The sequence below is a fragment of the Lemur catta genome, chromosome 13 (assembly GCF_020740605.2).
Source record: "Lemur catta isolate mLemCat1 chromosome 13, mLemCat1.pri, whole genome shotgun sequence".
NCBI classification, from domain to species: Eukaryota; Metazoa; Chordata; class Mammalia; order Primates; family Lemuridae; genus Lemur; species Lemur catta.
Window position 1 is genome coordinate 63050590 of NC_059140.1, and position 20963 is coordinate 63071552.

The 20963-nt window shown below is 36.9% G+C and overlaps 1 protein-coding gene across 2 annotated transcripts; it reads left to right on the top strand.

Annotated features, from left to right (window-relative positions):
• Positions 1 to 434: 434 nt before the first annotated feature.
• On the top strand, positions 435 to 17195 carry CKAP2 (cytoskeleton associated protein 2). 2 transcript variants are annotated; one of them, XM_045567291.1, is made up of 9 exons: positions 435 to 651; positions 1530 to 1614; positions 4913 to 4988; positions 5104 to 5972; positions 6593 to 6797; positions 9028 to 9198; positions 11439 to 11508; positions 16188 to 16419; positions 16921 to 17195. In XM_045567291.1, exons 1-9 carry the CDS (start codon positions 453 to 455, stop codon positions 17174 to 17176), a joined length of 2163 nt encoding a protein of 720 aa, XP_045423247.1. In that variant the 5' UTR covers positions 435 to 452; the 3' UTR covers positions 17177 to 17195. The 2 variants fall into 2 exon arrangements, with proteins under 2 accessions (XP_045423247.1, XP_045423245.1); XM_045567289.1 differs by lacking the exons at positions 11439 to 11508; positions 16921 to 17195 and having other exon boundaries at positions 438 to 651; positions 16188 to 16338.
• The last annotated feature ends 3768 nt before the right edge of the window (positions 17196 to 20963 follow it).

Here is a 20963-nt window from a genome sequence, read left to right on the forward strand (position 1 = left end):
GGACAAAAAACTTCTAAGCCTGTCACCTTATCTGTGAAACAAGAGATGATAACCTCCCATTTCAGAGTTACGATGCTCAAAATGAAGGAATATTTGTGAAAGGGAAATCCACATGCTTTTGGTACGTGTTATGTCCTGAGTGAACACGCTGATGTCTAGTAAGAGGCGCTGCCAACCAATACTTTGTCTTTTTCTCGTCTGCCTTCCTCAATGGACTGTGAGGGTCTGAAGATGTGTCCTATCTTGGATCTTTGTCAACCTAGTCCCGCCACACGGTGGGGACTTAGGAGGCCGACGCATTCCAAGTTCAGGATGAAGAGCGTTATTTAGGTTTGAAACCTGCAGACTTAGCTCCAACCGAACAGGGCAGACGCCAGGCCCGCCTCCGGCAACGGCAGTCCAAGCTCCGCCCCCCCTGCGCCCATTGGCCCATTCAATTCACGCAGGCACCAATGGGCGGAGGCGCAGCCGCGCCGTCTGAGCCAGAGCCGAACCGGCGTCTGCAGTCTCCGCCGCAGAACCGCGAAGGAGTCAGAGGTGGTCAAACCCGAGACGCAAGCTCCGACCCCCGGCTGCGTGCGATGAGCACCCCGGCCGTGCCCCAGCACCTGCAGCTGCCCCCGAGTCAGAGGGCCCAGCCCGCGTTCGAAGGTGAGGGGCCGCGGTGGCTTCAGCGGCGCAAGCTGCTTGTTTGCTTGAGGGTACCGGCGCGGGTGGACACGACCCCAGCGGCCGGGACCTCTGGCTTGCTGACCAGCTTCACCCCTAACCGGTCGTGGGAGAGCCCTAAACGGGTCGTTCGGCCTAGGCCAGTCGCGTTCTTGGCATTTGTGGAACGGGTCATAGGAGCAGTGCCTGCGGCCGCGGAGAAAGACCTCCTGCGGAGGAATCCGCTTAGCGGGACCCGTGCGCTGGACTCCGGTTCCCACCCACGATGGGGCCCGCGGTCCGCGGGGGCTAGAGGGGGCGGGCGCCCAGGCCGACTGCGCCTGCGCCGGGCCCTCCCGCCTCCTGAATCAGGAGCGAATTTCTTGGGCGGGTGGGATCGGCCGATCTGTTGTTGACAATTTCACACCTTCGCCTTGGACTCTGTGGAAACCTAGGGTTGGATGAGTTTTAAAAAATAATATTGTTATTCCTTCGTTATACACATGGGAAAACAGAAGAAAGAAATTCTCACCTAACCCAATTCTGGTAAATTAGAACTTGGGAGTATAGAGTTTCTCATCTCTACCATTTAATTTCTTAAAGCTTGGCTTTCAGTAACCGTATGCTGAAAATGATTTTTCATAGAAGAGAATGTGATTCTTATGCAGAATGGTAGTGGGGACCTTTTATGGTAATAATGTCTTATTAATGGGATTATTTCTCAAAGGCAATATGGAATTGGGAAATTTTCTGTTATATAGAAGATGTGATCTCAAGTGGAACAGTAAAATCTTTGTACAGTCAACAGTATTGCTGTTATTTGATGTTTATTTGATATTTTAACTTGTGTTGACTTGTAGCTCTTTCCTTATGTTATTTAGATCAAAGAAGACAAAAACTCAAGGAACATCTGTTGAGAAGAAAAACATTGTTTGCATACAAACAGGAAAATCAGATATTATCTAGGTGAGGTCAAGTTTATTTCTTTTCAGTTCTGTAAAACTGTATCAGAGCTGTCCAATAAAAATGTAATGTGAGCCACATCTGTAATTTAAAATTTTCTAGTAGCCACATTTTGAACATTTTTTTAAAAGATGAAATTTAATAACATTTTAATTAAACCAATATATCCCCAGTAGTATTATTTCAACATGCAATATTAAAAAGTACTGAGTTACTTTACATCCTTTTTTGGTACAACATTTTCAAAATTTGGTATATATTTTACACTTTCAGCGTATCTCAATTTGGAGTATCCACTTTTAAAATACTTAATAGCCACATTTAGCTAGTGGCTACTTAACTGGATGGTACAGCATTAGATCATGGCTTTCTGTATAAATTCATAATCTAAGAGAAAACAATTTGAAAGCAAATTATGTATATAAACCAGATTATTGACTTTTGGTTTACACAGTGCTACAACGATCAGTCTTTATATAATTTAGCAAGGCTTTTACTCAGCGTATGGGGGGTCGTTATTCAGGGAAGGGGTGAGTGGCCCTCCGAAATGCTTGGAGATTATTTGTTTTAGTCTCAACCCTCTATAGAAATATCCTTGTATTATTTAGTTAAAAATTTTTAAATGGTACATAGTTGTGGCAAAACCAAAAACCCACGAAAGCAGATGAAGCAGAAAGTCCAAAGGTCCCCTCACTCTAGAGATAACAACTAATAACATCCTTCCAGGCTCTTTGCATCTAAGAATAAGGACCTGGGCTAAAATCTGTAAGTCTCCTACTACAGCTGTGTAACTTCAGGCAAGTTACTTGCTGTCTTTCAGTCTGTTTACTTATATTAAATTGGGATAGTAATGCATGCTTCTTGAGGATTAAATGAGATAGTGAGTGCATGGTGTTATGCTTGGTATATAGTGAGAGCCCAGTAAGTGGAGGTATTTTTTAATAATCTCTCAGTGACATTACATACAGTGGACTGATTCTTGGAATAGTTAATTCTCCTGGTTTTCTTAATTTTCTTTCGGCATCATTGGCATCCTTACAGGTTAAAAAAAGTCTCACTTTCATCTGCACTTCTTTATGTTAGGTACTTTATTTATTGATATATTTTGCCTTTATGAATGCTTGATACCCTTTCTTATGGGAGAATGTGGTCAGATTATGCTAATTTCTAGGAGATGGAGCTGGTAGGACTTAGTGATGGATTAGGTATGGGATGTAAAAGAAAGAGTGGACTTAAAGGATATCCTGAATGTTCCAGATTAAAGAAGGCTAAAGAGACATGACAACTAAATACAATACCTCATACTATACTGTCTCCTGTATTGGAGGGAGGAAATGGTATAAAAGACATTGTTAGGTCAGTTGGCAACTAAATTGTGGACAGTAGGTTAAAAGAGTGTATCAAGATAAATTTATGAATTTGATAACTGTACTGTGGTTATGTAAGAGAATGTTCCTATTTTTAAGAAATATTTTGGGATAAAGAGCCATGGTGTATATTACTTACCTTTAAATGGTTTGGGTAAAAAATTGTATGTACTCCATACACATATTTGGAGGGTGTAAATGATAACGCAGATGGGATAAAATGTTAACAGTAGGCAGATATGAGTAAAGAGAATATGGATATTCTTTGAACTATGTATATTTTTGCAACTTTGTATAAGTTTGAAATTATTTTGACATAAAAATTTAAAAATAATTTCTAACTTTACATTAATAAGTAGATTTAGTTTAGAATAAACATTTTCTCCTTCACAAATCTCATATTTTTTTGTTTAAGACAAAAAGATGATCCTAGGTTTTCGGTTTGAATAACTAAGTGGATGATGATACCACATGTTGAACTGGGGAAGACTGAAGGAAGAGCCAGGGTATCAGGATTTTTGTTTTAACTTAAGTTTGAGGTATCAACAAGATATGCCAAATAGTTATGTGTCTGAAGTTCAGGGGAGGGGGTTAGAGCTGGATACATAAACAGAAATTATTAGTGTAAAGATATTTATTTAAAACCTTAGGATAGAATGAGATTACTAGGGAGTAAGTAAATGAAATATTCAAATAAGTTGATTCTTTATTGCATATTTAAATAAGGAATCCAACAGGGTCAAGGGTTTATAATACTCTTAAACATAATAGGAAGGAAAAATTCTAAAACGTTATGGAGCAGCAAATTATTAAATAAGACAACCAATCAGAGTAGCAGCTTTTCAGAATTAAACAGTTGTATTTCACAATCTGTAAAGTGTGGATATGCTAAGACTCCTTTGTTTACATAACCCTTCTGAGGGCAGTTTTAGAATAACAAGATAGAATAGGATTATATATTTTCATTTAAGTCTCCACACTGGACAGGTGAGTACAATGGGTTCTTCTTGTCATCCTGAATTTTTGGCTAGCAGTTAGCTACCCAGATACCCTGTTCAATGGCACATTTTGATCCTTCTTCATCATCAAAAATGTACATAGTACAAGCCGTGTCAAAGTTTTGCCCCTTCTCCAAGCTGACTGGGCAAATAGATGTGAAAGGCAATGTAACCAAAATTATTAACTATGAAGGTACCAAATTTTATTGATTATAAAATGTACTTTTTTTCCACATTTTAACATGATCTCTGAACTTGGGATCTATCTTAGACTCGATGGCATGTCTGAACGACAGAGGTTTTTTCCTATCTTTATAGTACACAAAACTGTTACAATTACCTGCTAAGAGATTCTCAGGGCTTGTATTTGCCAGGTTTATACCTGTGAAAATGAGTTTAGGTCAGATTCTTGAGGAAGCATTTGCTTTGGATAAATAGCCTAAATGCAATACCACCTAAAAACTAAGGTCCATATTCTAAGTGTATCCTAATGTAGATTAAGCTGTAAATGGTATATGGTAAATTTTGGGTTTCTTTTGGGAGGGCTCTTTTTAAAAATTTTTTCAATGTGGTACGTCTGTTTCTAAGTACTTAAAACTAACCCAAGAAGGTGGTATTAATAAAGATTTTTCAAAGACTTGTTTGAGTGACTAGAGAGGAATGGTTTGGAATAAGTTTATCAAGTGTTTACACATTCTATGGGGAGAGATTGTTAAGACTTTTAAGAAAATCTTTGACGTCCTCAGCCATTTGTTTACACTTTAAAAACTATTAAAAGTCTTGCTTAGGACAAATAAATCTCAACTCGGGTCTTGATTAAATTTAAAATATAAAATTATGAGGTCAGTTAATTGTTAATAACTCCCTATTCTTCTTTCCAAAAAGGAAACCATCTTGGTACAGGATTAATTAATTATTTTATTTTATGTTTTTTAGTAGAGGCCACAGAGTAGCTACTTCTGAGAATCAAGTCCAAGAAGGGACAAAAGTTCTGAAACCTAAAACAAAAATGGTAAGAGGTGGACATAACACTCATAACCTATCTCTTTTCTCCGTTTTCCTTTTCTAAACTCTTTCTGAAAGAAATAAGTTCTGAAATACTGATTTGTTTTAAATAACTCTTTTAGGCTGATAAAGAAAATGTCAATAGACCTCCAGGAAGCAAAAATAATACAATGGTGGAAAAAAATTGTATTCCTTTAAAACCTTCTAATGAATTAGCCAATTCAACTATAGTAATTGACATGGATAAATGTGAGGATAATAATAAAACTCTGCAGTTGTTACCAAATGAAGGTGATCCCCAAAGTCAACATATGACATTAAGCCAGGCATTTTACCTTAAAAACAACAGTAAAAAGAAACAGATGACTACAGAAAAATCAAAGCAAGATGCTAACATGCCCAAGAAACCTGTGCTTGGATCTTATCGTGGCCAAATTGTTCAGTCTAAGGTTAATTCATTTAGAAAACCTCTACAAGTCAAAGATGAGAGTTCTGCAGAAACAAAGAAACTTTCAACTACTATCATTAAAGCCACCAAGCCTCAGCCTATAAACACCAGCAGTGTCAAAGTGAAAAGTGATAGACCCTCAAATATTACTGCTATCACTAAATTTGTGCGCACTACATCTCAGAACACACAACTTTCAAGACCTCCTGTTAGAAGTCACCATGATAATACCCAGGACTCCATGAAACAAGGCATCAGTAGACCCTCTAGCAACATTACGATCTGGAAAAGGCCTCATGAAAAAGAATTATTACAGTCAAAACCAGTTTTATACAGTGTCAAAACCAGTTCTTCTCAGGACATAAAAAGAAATAAAGTACTATCAAGAAGCATAGCATCTGAAATTGTAGACAGGCCTGCTTTTTCTTCTAATACCAAACTGATAGAAAAGTCAAAACTCACCGACCAGCGAAGACATACCATAGCAAAAGCAACTGTTAATGATAGATCAGCTCAGCCCAAAGAAACCTCAGAACAGAGAAAGTAAGTAGATGTAATTTTCTTTATTTTATTACTTTAATTTTAATAGAGTATTATTGTGGGTTTGGTTTGTAACTTCCTTGAATGTATTAGAATTTTCTTTCATGGTTTCTTTTCTGTCATATGCGGGCAAATTTATGTTGTGAAACAATATAATCTAAAAGTTATTGTGCTTAAATGTGTTTTATTAGGCTGCGTTGTTTTGTTTTTTAAGAGATAGGGTCTTGTTCTCTGGCTGTGGCTGGAGTGGCACATTAATAGCTCACTGCAGCCTCCAACTCCTGGGCTCAAGTGATCCTCCCACCTGGGTCTCCTAGAGTGCAGGCATTACAAGCATGAGCCACTGTGCACAGCCAGAATGCCTTTTTTAATCTAAATTAAATGCTTAATAATAATTGGGAAATATTTTATAACCTCTCCATTTAAAAATGCATTTGTGGGGTCTTTGAGCATGTAATTGACATGGGTATGTTTTATTTTTCTTTTACTTCAAATGTGTATTATGTATATGCTACTAGTATAGAACTACTTAAAGATCTGAAATACTTTCTAACTTTTCCTGTATTTGACAGAGTTCTATCAGCAATATCAAAGTAATGTTTATATGTTGCTTCTAACTGCAGAGCTCATCTGAATGAGTGGAGAGCTGGCAAAGGAAGAGTGCTGAAAAGGCCCCCTAACTCATTGGTTACCCAGCGTGAGCCTGAAGGACAAAATGAAAAACCAGTTGGGTCCTTCTGGACTACCATGGCAGAAGAAGATGAACAAAGATTATTTACTGATAAAGTAAACAACACAGTTTCTGAATGCCTAAACCTGATTAATGAGGTAGAGTCATTATCTTATATTTGTATAATGTCTTACAGTTTGCAAATTACCTTCATAAACATTATCTTACTATATTGTCAATCTTTTTGACAAGGTGATGTCAGGGATATTATGTTGACTTAACATTAATTGTGAGATTATTCTCACTGTCAGTTAATTGTGAGATATACTGCTTCATTCATTCATTGTGAGATTGTTAGCTTTTAATTGACTGCATTTTTCATTGAGTTCATATTAATACACAGATTGAGTATCGCTTAGCCAAAATGCTTGGGAGCAGAAGTGATTTCGGATTTTTTTTGGATTTAAAAATATTTGCATATACATAATGAAATATCTTGGACATGTGAGACCCAAGTCTAAATATAAAGTTCATTTATGTTTTATATACATCTTTTACACATAGCCTAAAGGTAATTAATTTTGTGCATTAAATTTTGTGTACATTGAACCATCAGAAAGCAAAGGTGTCACTGTCATCCACCCATGTGGACAATCTATAGTTGTTTGGCATCACCATTATTCCTGACTCTGAATTTATATGCTACCTATAAGCAGTCATTTTCTCACACTTAATCACACATAAGTACACTTAACAGAAAAAAATAGGACATACCATTAACTGTGAAAAAATGTGTTCAGGGTAAGTAAGCAGGATAGTAACATTACCAGAATACACGTATCAGCTGTTAGACAATAACAAACAATGGCAGGCTTTCAGTCTCCACCTTTGATGCTATCTTGTGATTAAAAGGTTACTGTACACTGTCTTTATTTTTTTATGTGAGAAGAAACATCAGAAGCAGTTGTGGGACCAAGAATTGTGTCCTCTAGGGTTGAGGAGGCATTCTGCTAGAGGGGTTTTTTAAATGTTTCCTCCAGAGTCACTGCCTCATTAACAATAGTTTTTGTCTTAGAAGTCTCTTTTTGATTTTACAAACTGACATGATTTGTTGTTCTGTTATGAATGCATGCCACTCTAGTCCTTCAATAAGTCCATTACAGGTTTTCACCATGTTGTCAGTGGGCACTTTTTCTGCAGTGTTAACATCATCATCTTCATCCTCATGTCATCATTCAAAAGGTTTTGGATTTTGGAGCATTTCAGATTAGGGATGTTCAACCTGTATCAAAGGGATAATTAGGTTTTCTGCCTGAGTTATAAATATTGTTTTTCTCTAATATGTTAATATAGAATAGGCTGGGATGGATATTTAATTTTCACATCTAATATTTTGTTTCTTACATTTATTAAATATATTCACAAATTTTTTTCCACTCATTACATATTTTACAAAGGATGAGGACCCTGCAGCCTTGGGGCCACCCTGGCTTTCTGGATCCTTGACTGCAGCCTTTTGACTGAATCCAAATTTTACTGAACAAATCCTTTTATTTAAAGAGGTGCAGCAGAGAAAGATGAAGCTTTTCTTGCCTCCTTTGTTGCTCAAAAAAGAACAATCTCAAAATAAGAAGGCTGCAGGTTCCCATCCCTCAGAATTTTGCTGTTTGGACCAAAATCCCATGGGGAATAATAATCAACTACAGAATATTTGCTTTATTTCCCTGCTACTCTTTAATCTTATTTCGGTCACTCACTAGTGTCTAAAATCCATAGCAAGACTGAACGCAAGGTATGATTTCAAACCTTACTCTACTCTTCATGAGCATCTTTAAACCTTTTGTGGTTCTGAGGACCAGTGAAAGTTACAATCATGAAAACTCTGATTCTATTCTTTTCTGGTCAGTTGAGGTTTTTTTCATTTTGATACTATAGAATTTTTCTGTGCTGCTATTTAACTATATATAACTGTTATATAAACCATTATAGATTTATTTCAACCTTAATATCAAAACCTGACAAAGATAAGGGGAAAAAACCCCTGCAGACTATCCTTGTTCATAAATGTTTGGTAGAAAGTATTAACAAATGGAATCTCACACTATATAAGAGGATAAATATCAAGACCAAGTAAAGCATTAGTCACTTTTTGCTAATAAATATCCCAACTAATATTTCATTTTTGCTGCCTTATGCTCATGGCTGATATGCTTCTTGTTAGCTATTCAAAGTAAGTTTGGGGTAAGGAGGATGATAATAGTGAATGTTTTTATGACTATCAACTTTTTCTGCCTTTATCACTGATCTTGATTATAGTAGACCCAATTATTAATTGTTCTCAGTGTGTAGGCTAAAATATGTTACACTCATTATTTCTTGCTGTTTTAGGGATGCCCAAAAGAAGAAATACTGGTCACACTGAATGACCTGATTAAAAATATTCCAGATGCCACAAAACTTGTTAAATATTGGATATGTCTTGCACGTACTGAACCAATCACGAGTCCTATTGAAAATATTATTGCAATCTATGAGAAGGCCATTCTGGCAGGGGCTCAGGTGAGATTAAAATTTGCTGATCTTTATTATTACAGTGTAGACGTTTCACAATTATTTTGGACCACATCACAATGTAACTTGATGATATGGTTGTATATGTAGTAGTAATGAATGTTTAAAGGCCACAAGGATTACATTATAAAAGCTGTTTCTTAGCCTTCTAAAACTTTGCTCCTATACTAGGGATAATCAGACTTTAGGAAATGGATATAAGCTGAAATGTAAATTTAATGAACCTTTCTATGAGAAATATTTTAGCGTGTCATTGTGTACATTTCCTGGTTGGGAAATTTACCTGGGAAACTAAATTTTTAATATTAAAATTTACTTTTTGAATATAAAACAAATGGAATTAAATTAGCTTTTAAAATGTTATCAGCCTCCCATAGTTTTATGAGAGAACTCTTTCACTTTAGGCGTATACCTGAATGTATTCAGTATAAATTGGTCCTGCCTACATATAAATGATAATAAACTAGTTTCTCTAACATGATTACCACCATGGTGGCTTGATACCATACCTCTCTCACCTTTTCTAGTCTTGATATACAAAGCTTTGGGTATGGAATAAGTCATTTCTCCAGAATTTTGTTTGGTTGGGTTTTGTTTGTTTTTATGGATAAGTGTTCCTAAAACTTACTTCCTTTTGACCAAGTTTCTCAGAAACACATTCTTGGAGATTGTTTACATAGAAAACTTTTTTTAATTCCTCTATTTAGCCTTTTTTAGAATAAAGGTCTATTCACTTCAGTCTCACTAAATCCAACAAATGCTATTTGCCTTTTCACCTGAATCAAAAATCCGATATTCAGCAGATAGTCTATCAGTGGCTATCATATGTAAAACTCTTTCTAGAAGGTTAATTATATTAACAGAATGCTACCTGGAACGGAGTGTTAGGTCTCTACTACATTGACTCAGAAAGGACATTACTTAAGGCAGCTTATTGCAGTGCAGCTAGTATACAAAATTGGAGCCAAGGCTCACATAGAAAGCAGTAATATAAAGAGAAAGATATGGAAACTAGAAACCAAGAATCAAAATTAGCCAAGACAGCCAGGCATGGTGGCACATGCCTGTAGTCTCAGCTACATGGAAGGCTGAGGTGGGAGGATTGCCTGAGTCCAGGAGTTCAAGTCCAATCTGAGCAACATAGCAAGACCTTGTCTCTTAAAAAAAAAAAAATTAGCCAAGAAAATTGAAAGGGTAGCTGAGGATTTCAGGACTAAGTTCTGGAACTAAGACTGTGAGCCAGAGCTTCCCTTACAATATCTTGAATACGTTGTATGGAACATAATAAGTGCTTATAATATCTGGCAAATAATGGACACAGTAAATTTTTTTTTTATTTCAGCATATTATGCGGGTACAAAAGTTTAGGTTACGTATATTGCCCTTGCCCTCCCCCACCCAATCAGAGCTTCAAGCGTGTCCATCCCCTAGACGGTGCAATGACATCGCACTCATTATGTATGTATACACCCATCCTCTCTGCCCCCCACATCTGTCCAACACCTGTTTAATGTTATTCCTAAATGTGTTCTTAAATGATGATCAGTGAAACCAATTTGATGGTGAGTATATGTGGTGTTTATTTTTCCATTCTTGGGATACTTCACTTAGTAGAATGGGTTCCAGCTCTATCCAGGAAAATACAAGAGGTGCTATATCACCATTATTTCTTTTAGCTGAGTAGTACTCCATGGTGTGTATATATATATATATATATATATATATATATATATATACCACATTTTATTAATCCACTCATGTATTGATGGGCACTTGGGTTGTTTCCACATCTTTGCAATTGTGAATTGGACACAGTAAATTTTTGAATGAATGAAATACATCAGCCTTAAGCTGTTCAGAGATACATTTAAAACGTGAAACAAAATATAACTATTTAGTTTCAATGTAGGAGAAAAATTATTAAACTTAATATAACCAGCTCTTTTATCTCTTCATTAATTTTGTTCATACCAGGCAAGCAGCAATAGTTATCAAATGCTTAAGAAAAATTATGAAGGAAATTTTCAAACTGATGAAATGCTATCCTTTAAGTTCATTTTTATTCTATCAGTGTTCTGAGAAGCATGTTTTAAGATCCATGGCCTTATTTTAAAATACTGTATGAAGTTTTAATCACTGGTTTTAATATTTTCAACTTGGACAACCTAGTTAATGTCTGAGAATGTAAAACTTATATGAGTATGGTTTTTTCATTATAAAAAATTAAGCCTATTGAAGAGATGCGACACACAATTGTAGATATTCTAACAATGAAGAGTCAAGAAAAAGTTAATTTTGGTAAGTTTCAGTTTCTTTTGTTTCCTTCAAGTGAATTGTGGTTTTATTAAGTTTCTTTGCTGAATTTTTTTATCATTTTTATTAAGTTACTTTTAAAAATATATAGGTTCTTTCTTTGTACATACTTCTGTTGACCGACCTCTAAAATAAGTGGCTTTATGTAATATAAAGAATTTTTAATTAGGAGGTCTGGTTTAAAACCCAAATTTGTCGTTTACCTCTCTAGGCCTTAATATCCTGTCTTAAAAATGAGGCAGTTTGATTAGATGATCTCTAAAGACCTTTCACCTATTAAATTCTATGATCTGTTGTATGCTGTAAAAAAAACTCATTCAAGAATTCTCTTTGCTAGATAGTAGATTCATTAACTGTCAGTCATATAAAATGTGTGAACATTCTCTAGATTCAGATGAAGGTTGTGCCAATTACTATGACGTTAGGCAAAAAATTAACCGCTGATGTGTAAAATGGGATTATTGGGACCATTGAATGAAATAATGTTTATAAAGCAAGTATCATAGTCTGTATACACATAGTAAATTCGTTAAATTTTAACCATGAATAGTAATTAACACTTAAGTAGGAAAGGAAATCAACATATAAGTGTAAGCTAATTCGTACCCATGTTTACAAAAATTATTTCTAATTTTTTCCTATAACATTATATATCACCTAGTCAGATTCAGTGTATATTATATACAGTCAGCTTGTAGCTGATTATTTTCTTTTGATTAATTTTAACAAAAGTCAAACAGTTTGAATTTTTTTTTTTTTTTTTTTTTTGAGACAGAGTCTCACTCTGTTGCCCGGGCTAGAGTGCCGTGGCATCAGCATAGCTCACAGCAAACTCAAACTCCTGGGCTCAAGCAATCCTACTGCCTCAGCCTCCCGAATAGCTGGGACTACCTATAGGCATGCGCCACCATGCCCGCCTAATTTTTTTATATATATATTTTTAGTTGTCCAGCTAATTTCTTTCTATTTTTTTAGTAGAGATGGGGTCTCGCTCTTGCTCAGGCTGGTCTCGAACTCCTGAGCTCAAACAATCCGCCCGCCTTGGCCTCCCAGAGTGCTAGAATTACAGGCGTGAGCCAGTGCGGCCGGCCTCAGTTTGAATTTTTTAAGGCTTCTGTTATATGCTATCAAATTGCTTTCCAGAGCAGGTATAGTACTCTTACTTTTTTTTTTTTAAGACAGTCTTTCTGTGTTGCCCAGGCTGGAGTGCAGTGGCTAGTCACAGGCACTGCAGCCTTGAACAACTCCTGGTCTCAAGCCATCATCCTGGTTCAGCCTCCTGAGTAGCTGGGACTACAGGCACACACCACTGCACCCAGCTGTGTACCCTTATTTTTAGTACACAAAATGAATTTAAAATGTAGAGATCTAGGTCAAGGGCTATACTTTAAATAAAAGCAAAGACCATACTGGAATTCTAAATTGTGTTATGTAAGCTTTTGGTTATCTGTTATTACCAGAAAAAAAAACAAACCTGTTCAATGGGGTTAATATGTTAATGGCTGTGTTCCAGGAGGTCCTACTTCTGTTGGCAGTTATGCTTTGTTCAACAGGGATTATTTCAACTTATGGTGACTGTTAATATGCACTTGGGAACAAATGGAAGATGTATATGATGTGATCTTACTAGTAGTATTTACTGAAGGAGCTTGAGAAGGAATGGTCAGGGAGAGAGGAAAGAAACTCAGGAAAGGCTAGCATGCCAAAAACAGAAGGAAGAGAAAAGCTTTAAGAATCACCCGATCGTCTCTTACTCACAAAAGACAGCAAAGTGGAAATAAAAATTTCATTAAAAAAGGCTTCCTCGTAATTCTTACTGGCTGTAAAGATAGGTGGAAAGATAAAACTAGTATTTAATCTGATTAAGTTACTCTCCATATCTTATTTTTCCTTAATAGAATAACACTAGTTTTTTCTAGCAGGTAGGATATTTGTTAGTCGTCAGTTAGATGGGGGAAAATAAAAGCTATCCATAAACTGTTGGCTTTCTGAGTGTAATTATAAGTGCTGGATATAAAACCAATTTTATAAATCAAAGTTACTTGTAAACAGCAAGAGAACTTACGTGGGAAATATAAGATAAGTAATAGAAACAAGCACCACTTGGGTGTCTCTCAGCTACCTCAAACCCAAATATCCACACTTGAACACCATTTTTCCCTAAGTCTGTTCCTTATCTCAATGAGTAGTGCTGTCAAGGTGTCCAAGTCAGTATCTTGGTGTGATTTTTTTTTTTTTTTTTTAGTCTCTTTCCTACCTCCCAATCCTTTTTCCCTAGTCAATCAAATTCAGTTTAACTTCCTAAGTATCTCTTAAAATCCATCCACTTCTCTCCATCCTTACTCTCATTACTTTAGCCAAGATGACCTACAACTCTTACCTGGACTGAGTTTCCAAACTCAGTTTCTTACCTCTCTGCTCTTGCTTCATTCCAGTCCATCTCAACACTGCAGCCAAAATGCCCTGTCACTATCTGCTCTAATTCCTAACTCTAGCCTTTTCTCGTTACTTTCCCTCCCTGAATTTCTCTTTTTTTTTGATTTTCTACAAAGGATTATACCATCTTTTCCCTCCAGAACTCTCCAAGCTAGTCTTCTACTTTTTCTTAACCTAATTGCCACTTATCCTTTAGACTTTAATTCAAATCTTACTTCCTTGGAGTGGCCTTCCTTGATAACTACCCTGATACACCTTCCCCTCCCTCTGCAACCTAGGTTAGAGGTACCTGTTTTGTGCTCCCTGTTTTTTCCCTATGCAGTATTTGATGTACTTGATTGCATATTTTATTGTCTTGTCTTTACACTATAAACTTGATGTTGACAAGGACAGTGTCTGATCTTCCTGACCACTGTATCTCCAGTGCTAATGCAATGCATGGCATATATTAGGCACTTAAATATTTGTTGAATTAATAAATCTATATTCTTTCTCTCATCTTTTTTTTTTTTTGAGACAGAGTCTTGCTTTGTTGCCTGGGCTAGAGTGCGTGGCATCAGCCTAGCTCACAGCAACCTCAAGATCCTGAGTTTAAGCAATCCTTCTGCCTCAGCCTCCCGAGTAGCTGGGACTACAGGCATGTGCCACCATGCCCAATTAATTTTTTTCTATATATATTTTTAGTTGTCCAGATAATTTCTTTCTATTTTTAGTAGAGACGGGGTCTCGCTCTTGCTCAGGCTGGTCTCAAACTCTTGAGCTCAAGCAGTCCTCCCACCTCAGCCTCCCAGAGTGCTAGGATTAAAGGCGTGAGCCACAGTATCGGGCCTCCCTCAGCTTTTTAACTTCTACTCACTAAAAAAACCATAGTTACATCATTTCAGCAAACATCTCTTAGTAAAAATCTTTAATAATTTTGCTAATAATTAAATCCAGAGGTCTTTTCAGTTCATTAGATATACCAGGATATCTCACAAGTATTTCACATCTACCACGTTTTATTTTGAACTCTGTCTTCTCTCATTGCTTCTCCATACCCATTTCTCTCAAAAAAGAAAATGAAAAAGCCCTCCTCTCTTGTTAATGACTCTAAGCAAGAAATTTTAGAAGAGATGTTCCTAAAACATGTGCACACTCATTCAGACACAGACATGCATTCATTTGTTCATTAAATTCTCACTTAGAAATACTTCTCGGCCGGGCGCGGTGGCTCACGCCTGTAATCGTAGCACTCTGGGAGGCCGAAGTGGGAGGATTGTTCAAGGTCAGGAGTTCAAGACCAGCCTGAGCAAGAGCAAGACCCCGTCTCTACTAAAAATAGAAATGATCCGGACAGCTAAAGATATATACAGAAAAAAATTAGCCAGGCATGGTGACACATGCCTGTAGTCCCACCTACTTGGGAGGCTGAGGCAGAAGGATTGCTTAAGCCCAGGAGTTTGAGGTTGCTGTGAGCTTGATGCCAGCGCGCTCTAGGCCAGGCAACAGAGCAAGACTGTGTCTCAAAAAAAAAAAAAAAAGAAATATTTCTCATTTGCACCCTTCCTTCCTATCTGACCTCTTACTAACTTCCTTTGGCTATTACAATCAGAGTGTTACTTTTCATTCCCTGCCATCCTAAACAGTCTTTTACATTGACCAAATCTAATTGTCTCTCTGATGAATATTTTACCAAACTTCTTGCATATAAAGCTCATTACAGTCCAGCCCCTGCCTACCTATCTGAGCTCATCATCTCCTGCTCCCACTCCCATCTTGCTTCTTACCCTATATTCTAAACACACTGCTCTTTAATGTTATCTTAATAGACAATTTTCTTTTATGCTTCATACCAAGATTGTCTTCCTCGGTCTTGTCAAGTACTCATTTTTCTAGACCCAGCATAAATATTACTTGTGAAGCCTTCCCTAGCCACAAAAAAAAGTTAGTTCCTTTTTATGGGTTTCAATAAACCTTTGTTCAGGTGTGTCTCTTCCATGGCATGTAAATTTAAGGTACAGGGATGATTTCATTCTTACATTTGTATCTATAATCCCTGACACATACAAGATGGTAAATATTTGTTAAATGGCTAGCAGCAGTATTTGCTTAGAAAAAGTAATGGTTAGGAGATGGCAGTTTTGTTCTTTTATTTTGAAACTTTGGCCAACTAGGAATAACTTTAATGTCTTCTGATTTTGTTCTTAAAATTTGGCCAAAAGCTTAACCTGTACATGTATTTTCTGTAGGCGAAAATATTGAGGTTTGTGCAACCAAGGAAGAAGTCCAAGACATCAAGTGTGAAGATATAGGTGTTAATGTAGAGCCAGTAAAACCAGAAATAGAGAATAAACATCATAGAAATGTGCTATTTCAAGATTGTGAAAAAGAGCCAACCAATGATGTTAAAACCCCCAATACAGAAACTAGGGGAAGTTGCTTAATTAAATATAATGTATCTACTACACCATACTTGCAAAGGTAAGCTTTTAAAATGTAATGTGGTGTGATTTGTTTTCATGCTTAGGGATCATAAGGTATTTTTAAGTCTTTGAGATAGTTTCAGATTAGAACTACCACTTATTAATATAGAAAAGTTTTCAAACAAATGGAATGTCATTGGAACATTTCACCTTTTTAATACAATATTTGCTTTCCTTTTCTTTAAATATTGTCATTTTGAAAAAGAAAACTTTTACATGATTTTACTTTCATCGCTGTGTTATTAACAACAGTTGGTCTTGGAATTGAGGAATTAAGTCAATTCTACTGATACTCAGGTATCTATTATGTACAAGTTGTAACGACAAATAGAGAAAAGAGTAAGTTCCTCATTACTTGCAGTACCTCTTCCTTTCCATAAGACAACCAATCACATGCTTATAACATACAAGTTATAGTATGATAAATAGCATGAAAGTACAAAGTAAAAATGTTGTTAACATGTTTTAGAATTCTAGGAATAATTTTGTGTTTTTTCAGTGTAAAAAAGAAGGTGCAATTTGACGAAACAAATCCAACATTTAAAGAGCTGAAGTTCTTAACACCAGTGAGACGTTCTCGACGTCTTGAAGAAAAAACTTCTAAATTGCCAGATATGTTAAAAGACCATTATCCTTGTGTGTCTTCACTGGAACAGTTAACAGAGTTGGGAAGTGAAACTGATGCTTTTGTTTGCCGCCCTAATGTAGCACTGTGCAGGATATACTCTGAGACTGAAACAACAGAAGAGAAATAAAGCTCTGATAAGAAATAGGGTTTTTATTATTCCTGGGGTGTTTTGTTTTATGTAGCTTTGTATTTCCCTAATATCTGGAGTTGACCAATTACCTGTGGATCCTAAGTATTCATTGCAGGGAGCTCCTTTACTAACATTCATTTTATAGCAGGAGTTGTGCACAACCCAGACTGTTGTGCCTGTGTCATTTGGACTGCCTCTGGGTCTTCACTCTCACTTTTCATCAATGATAGTGAGTCTGCACCTGTAGTCTCTTGGCCTCTTTCTTTTGATTGTACCTGAGGCCACCAGGAAGGATTGTTAACTACATACCCCATTTCTAAGAAAAGGTACTTTGTGTAAGAAAGAATAGGTGCTAAATTTAGTGGATATTCAAAACATTAATCAGAATTCCTTTAGTAACTTGACTACCTAAAATTTAAAAATTTTAACTTCCAAAGTTTCATTTGATAGTTTATAAAACTATTAGAGTAGAGTTAGGGAGAAATATAATATTTAATAAATATCATTCTAGTTGGTAACATTTCCAAAATAACCATTACTTACACTTGCTTTCTTCTCCATAATATAAAAACATCACTGTTAAATCATGTCCCCTGAAACATGATAGTTACATACAGTAAATAGTTTTCTTCTCCCCACTCATAAATACCACCAGTAATATTGTTTTATAAGATCCCAAACTAATACTTAAATGGCATACTTCCTCTATCAACTCTATAGTTTCAAATAAGTGAATTTTTAAGTGTAAAAGATGAGTTTAGAAACCATGTATGTAATATGAATTTGATTGAATATCACATACATAGTCTTATGTTCATTTCATTTGTATAATATCTCTGTTCTGTTTATTGTCTCATGTTCTAGAGAGTAGGATTTTTATTCTTTTTTAACTGTGTACCTAATACTTATATAATAAAAATGTCTGTATAATGATGTCCCAGTGATGTTTATTTCAACAAATATTTTACGAAATGCAGTTGAACCACAGTGAATGAATTTGAGCTTTGCTTTTGAAATACATTGTAGTAAGATTTGACTTGGGGTTTTTGACACATGAATTAAGTATGTGCTTACTGGTGTATTTCCTTGTAAAAAATGATCATCAATCTACTTATCTAAAAATTAGTTACGCAACTTTTTTCACTTTAATAGAAATAACTATCGTCTTTAGTTTTTTTCATACTTTGTATGATGAATAACCCAAAATATGTTGGGTTTTTTTTTTTGTTTGAGACAGAGTCTCACTCTGTTGCCCAAGCTAGAGTGCCGTGGCATCAGCCTAGCTCACAGCAACCTCAAACTCCTGGGCTCAAGCGATCCTTCTGCCTCAGCCTCCTATTTGGGACTACAGGCATGTGCCACCATGCCCGGCTAATTTTTTCTATATATTTTTAGTTGTCTGGTTAATTTCTTTATATTTTTTTTAGTAGAGACGGGGTCTCGCTCTTGCTCAGGCTGGTCACAAACTCCTGAGCTCAAATGATCCACCCGCCTCGGCCTCCCAGAGTGCTGGGATTATAGGCATGAGCCACCGCGCCTGGCCTCCTGGCTAAGTTTCTTAAAAGTATCCTACGCTCCTTGCTGCCTCTGACCATCCCAGCTCAATCACTGTAGTCTAGTTTCTCCTCAACACATCATGACCACCATATTGCTAAATCCAATGAGTCTTCTTCAGACATCGTAACTGTCAGCTTCAAGCACAACCACTGTTTATGGCTATAATATCTCTTTCTGACATTGCTGCAGTGTTGTAGTTATGAGCCAGACTCTGGAATCACACTACCTGGATTCTAATTCTGGTTCTACCAGTTATTGGCTGTGGGTCCTGAGGCTTATAACTTAACCTCTCTGTGCTTCAGAGGTAATAATTGTACCTACTTTTAGAGTTGTTTTGAGGTTTAAGTGAGTTAATAGCTAACACTTATCTGGTCCTAAGCTAAGCACTTTACATGTATTAACTCATTTAAAATAGTACCCAACCCTTAGTAACTCATATGTTGTCTATAATAAGAGCATTTTATTATATATTTCTGGCTATTACCCAGTTTAGAAGCTCCCCTGGCTGGGTATCCATAGCTTGGCAACAGCTGCATAGAAAAGAGGCCAGACCTCTCGCTGTTCCCTCTCCCTGACCCTCACCAGTCTATGCTTGCTGTGATATGGGTTGAATTGTCTACCCCTCCCCGCAAAACATATGCTGGAGTCCTAATGTGCAACACCTCACAATGTGATCTTATTTGGAAACAGGGTTGTTGTAGATGTAATTAGTTAAGATGAGGATTAGGGTGAGCCCCCCAAATGATATGACTGGTGTCCTCATGAAAAGGAGAAACTTAGACTCAGGGACAGCACCCATGAAGGAAAGATGATGTGAAGAGACACAGGGAGAAGGTGGCCACATGCAAGTCAAGGAAAAGCCTGGAACAGATCTTTCTCCCCCAGCCCTCAGAAGGAACCAACACCGTCAACACCTTTATTTTGGACTTCTAGCCTCCAGAACTCTGAGACAATAAATTTGTTTGTTTAAGCCATCCAGTTTGTAGTACTTTGTTACAGCAGCCTGAGCAAACCAATACATTGATGGGACAAAGGAGGAATCCTTTTCATGACTGTCAACACTGGGTGGGAAAAAAGGAGTTGGGCACCTTTGTCACCTTCTCCCCTGATGCCATTACTAACTTAAGGTGATCGAAATCTGTGCCCATTGCTCAATTCTTAGGAGCAGTAGTCTATAGGAATGCAAGCTACAGTAGCATTCTGGGTACAGGCATGTGTAGTAGTTATTGTTTGTTTCTACTTGAAAGCAGTCTTTTTTTTGAGTACAAAGAAAGCAGTGCAGATATTGCAAATGTTGACCGTTTGTAACATTATACTCCAGAGCCCCTACTGTTATCACCACACTAGAGTGTGTGGAACAAAGCCAACCAGCTGACCAGAGCAACGCCATTTTGTTCCTGAGTGACATTTTGCAACTGCCTGACTGCAGAATGACTTGCTGATGCTGCAGACAAAATTGCTGCCTCTTATGAAAAGGACTTTATGGAGAGTACTGAGTTTTTTCCAAATTCCTGAATCAAGAACTTGCCTAGAAACTAATGAACTGATATGCTAACCCTCTACCACCAAGCAAAACAGTTGGTCATGAATGAACTAATGAGTACTAACTTCCCTTTATTTCCTTTAAGAACCCTACCCCAAAATAGCTGGTCAGGATACAACTTGAGATGCTTCTGGAATCCCCGCAGCTGGATTTGCAATTCTAAGACCACTAGTAAACCTCTTTACTTGGATTTCAGTCTCTGTGACTCTTTGGTTGACACTTGTTATAGTAAACACATTAAGCACTTACAAGTAAAATATGACTAGATATTGTGCACAATAATCCTGTAAGCGAGGTACTGTATTTTTACATAGAGAAGTTTAGTTACTTTGCTGTATTAGTTTCCTATTGCTGGTGTCACCAACTATCACAAACGTAGTGGCTTAAAACAACATAAATTTATTACCTCAAAGTTCTCAAGGTCAGAAATCCGTAGTAGATCACACTGGGTTAAAATCAAGGTGTCAACCGGACTTGGTTTCTTCAGGAAGCTCTAAGGGGGCAATTTGTTTCCTTTCCTTTTCCAGCTTCTTGGGGCCCCTTCCTCCATCTTCAAATCTCCCTCTGACTCCGACCTCCTCTCTGGCCCACCTTCCGCTTTACAGGATCCTTGAGATTACACTGAGCTCACCCAGATAATCCAAGATCATCTCCTATTTTAAAGTCAGCTGATCAGGAACCTGA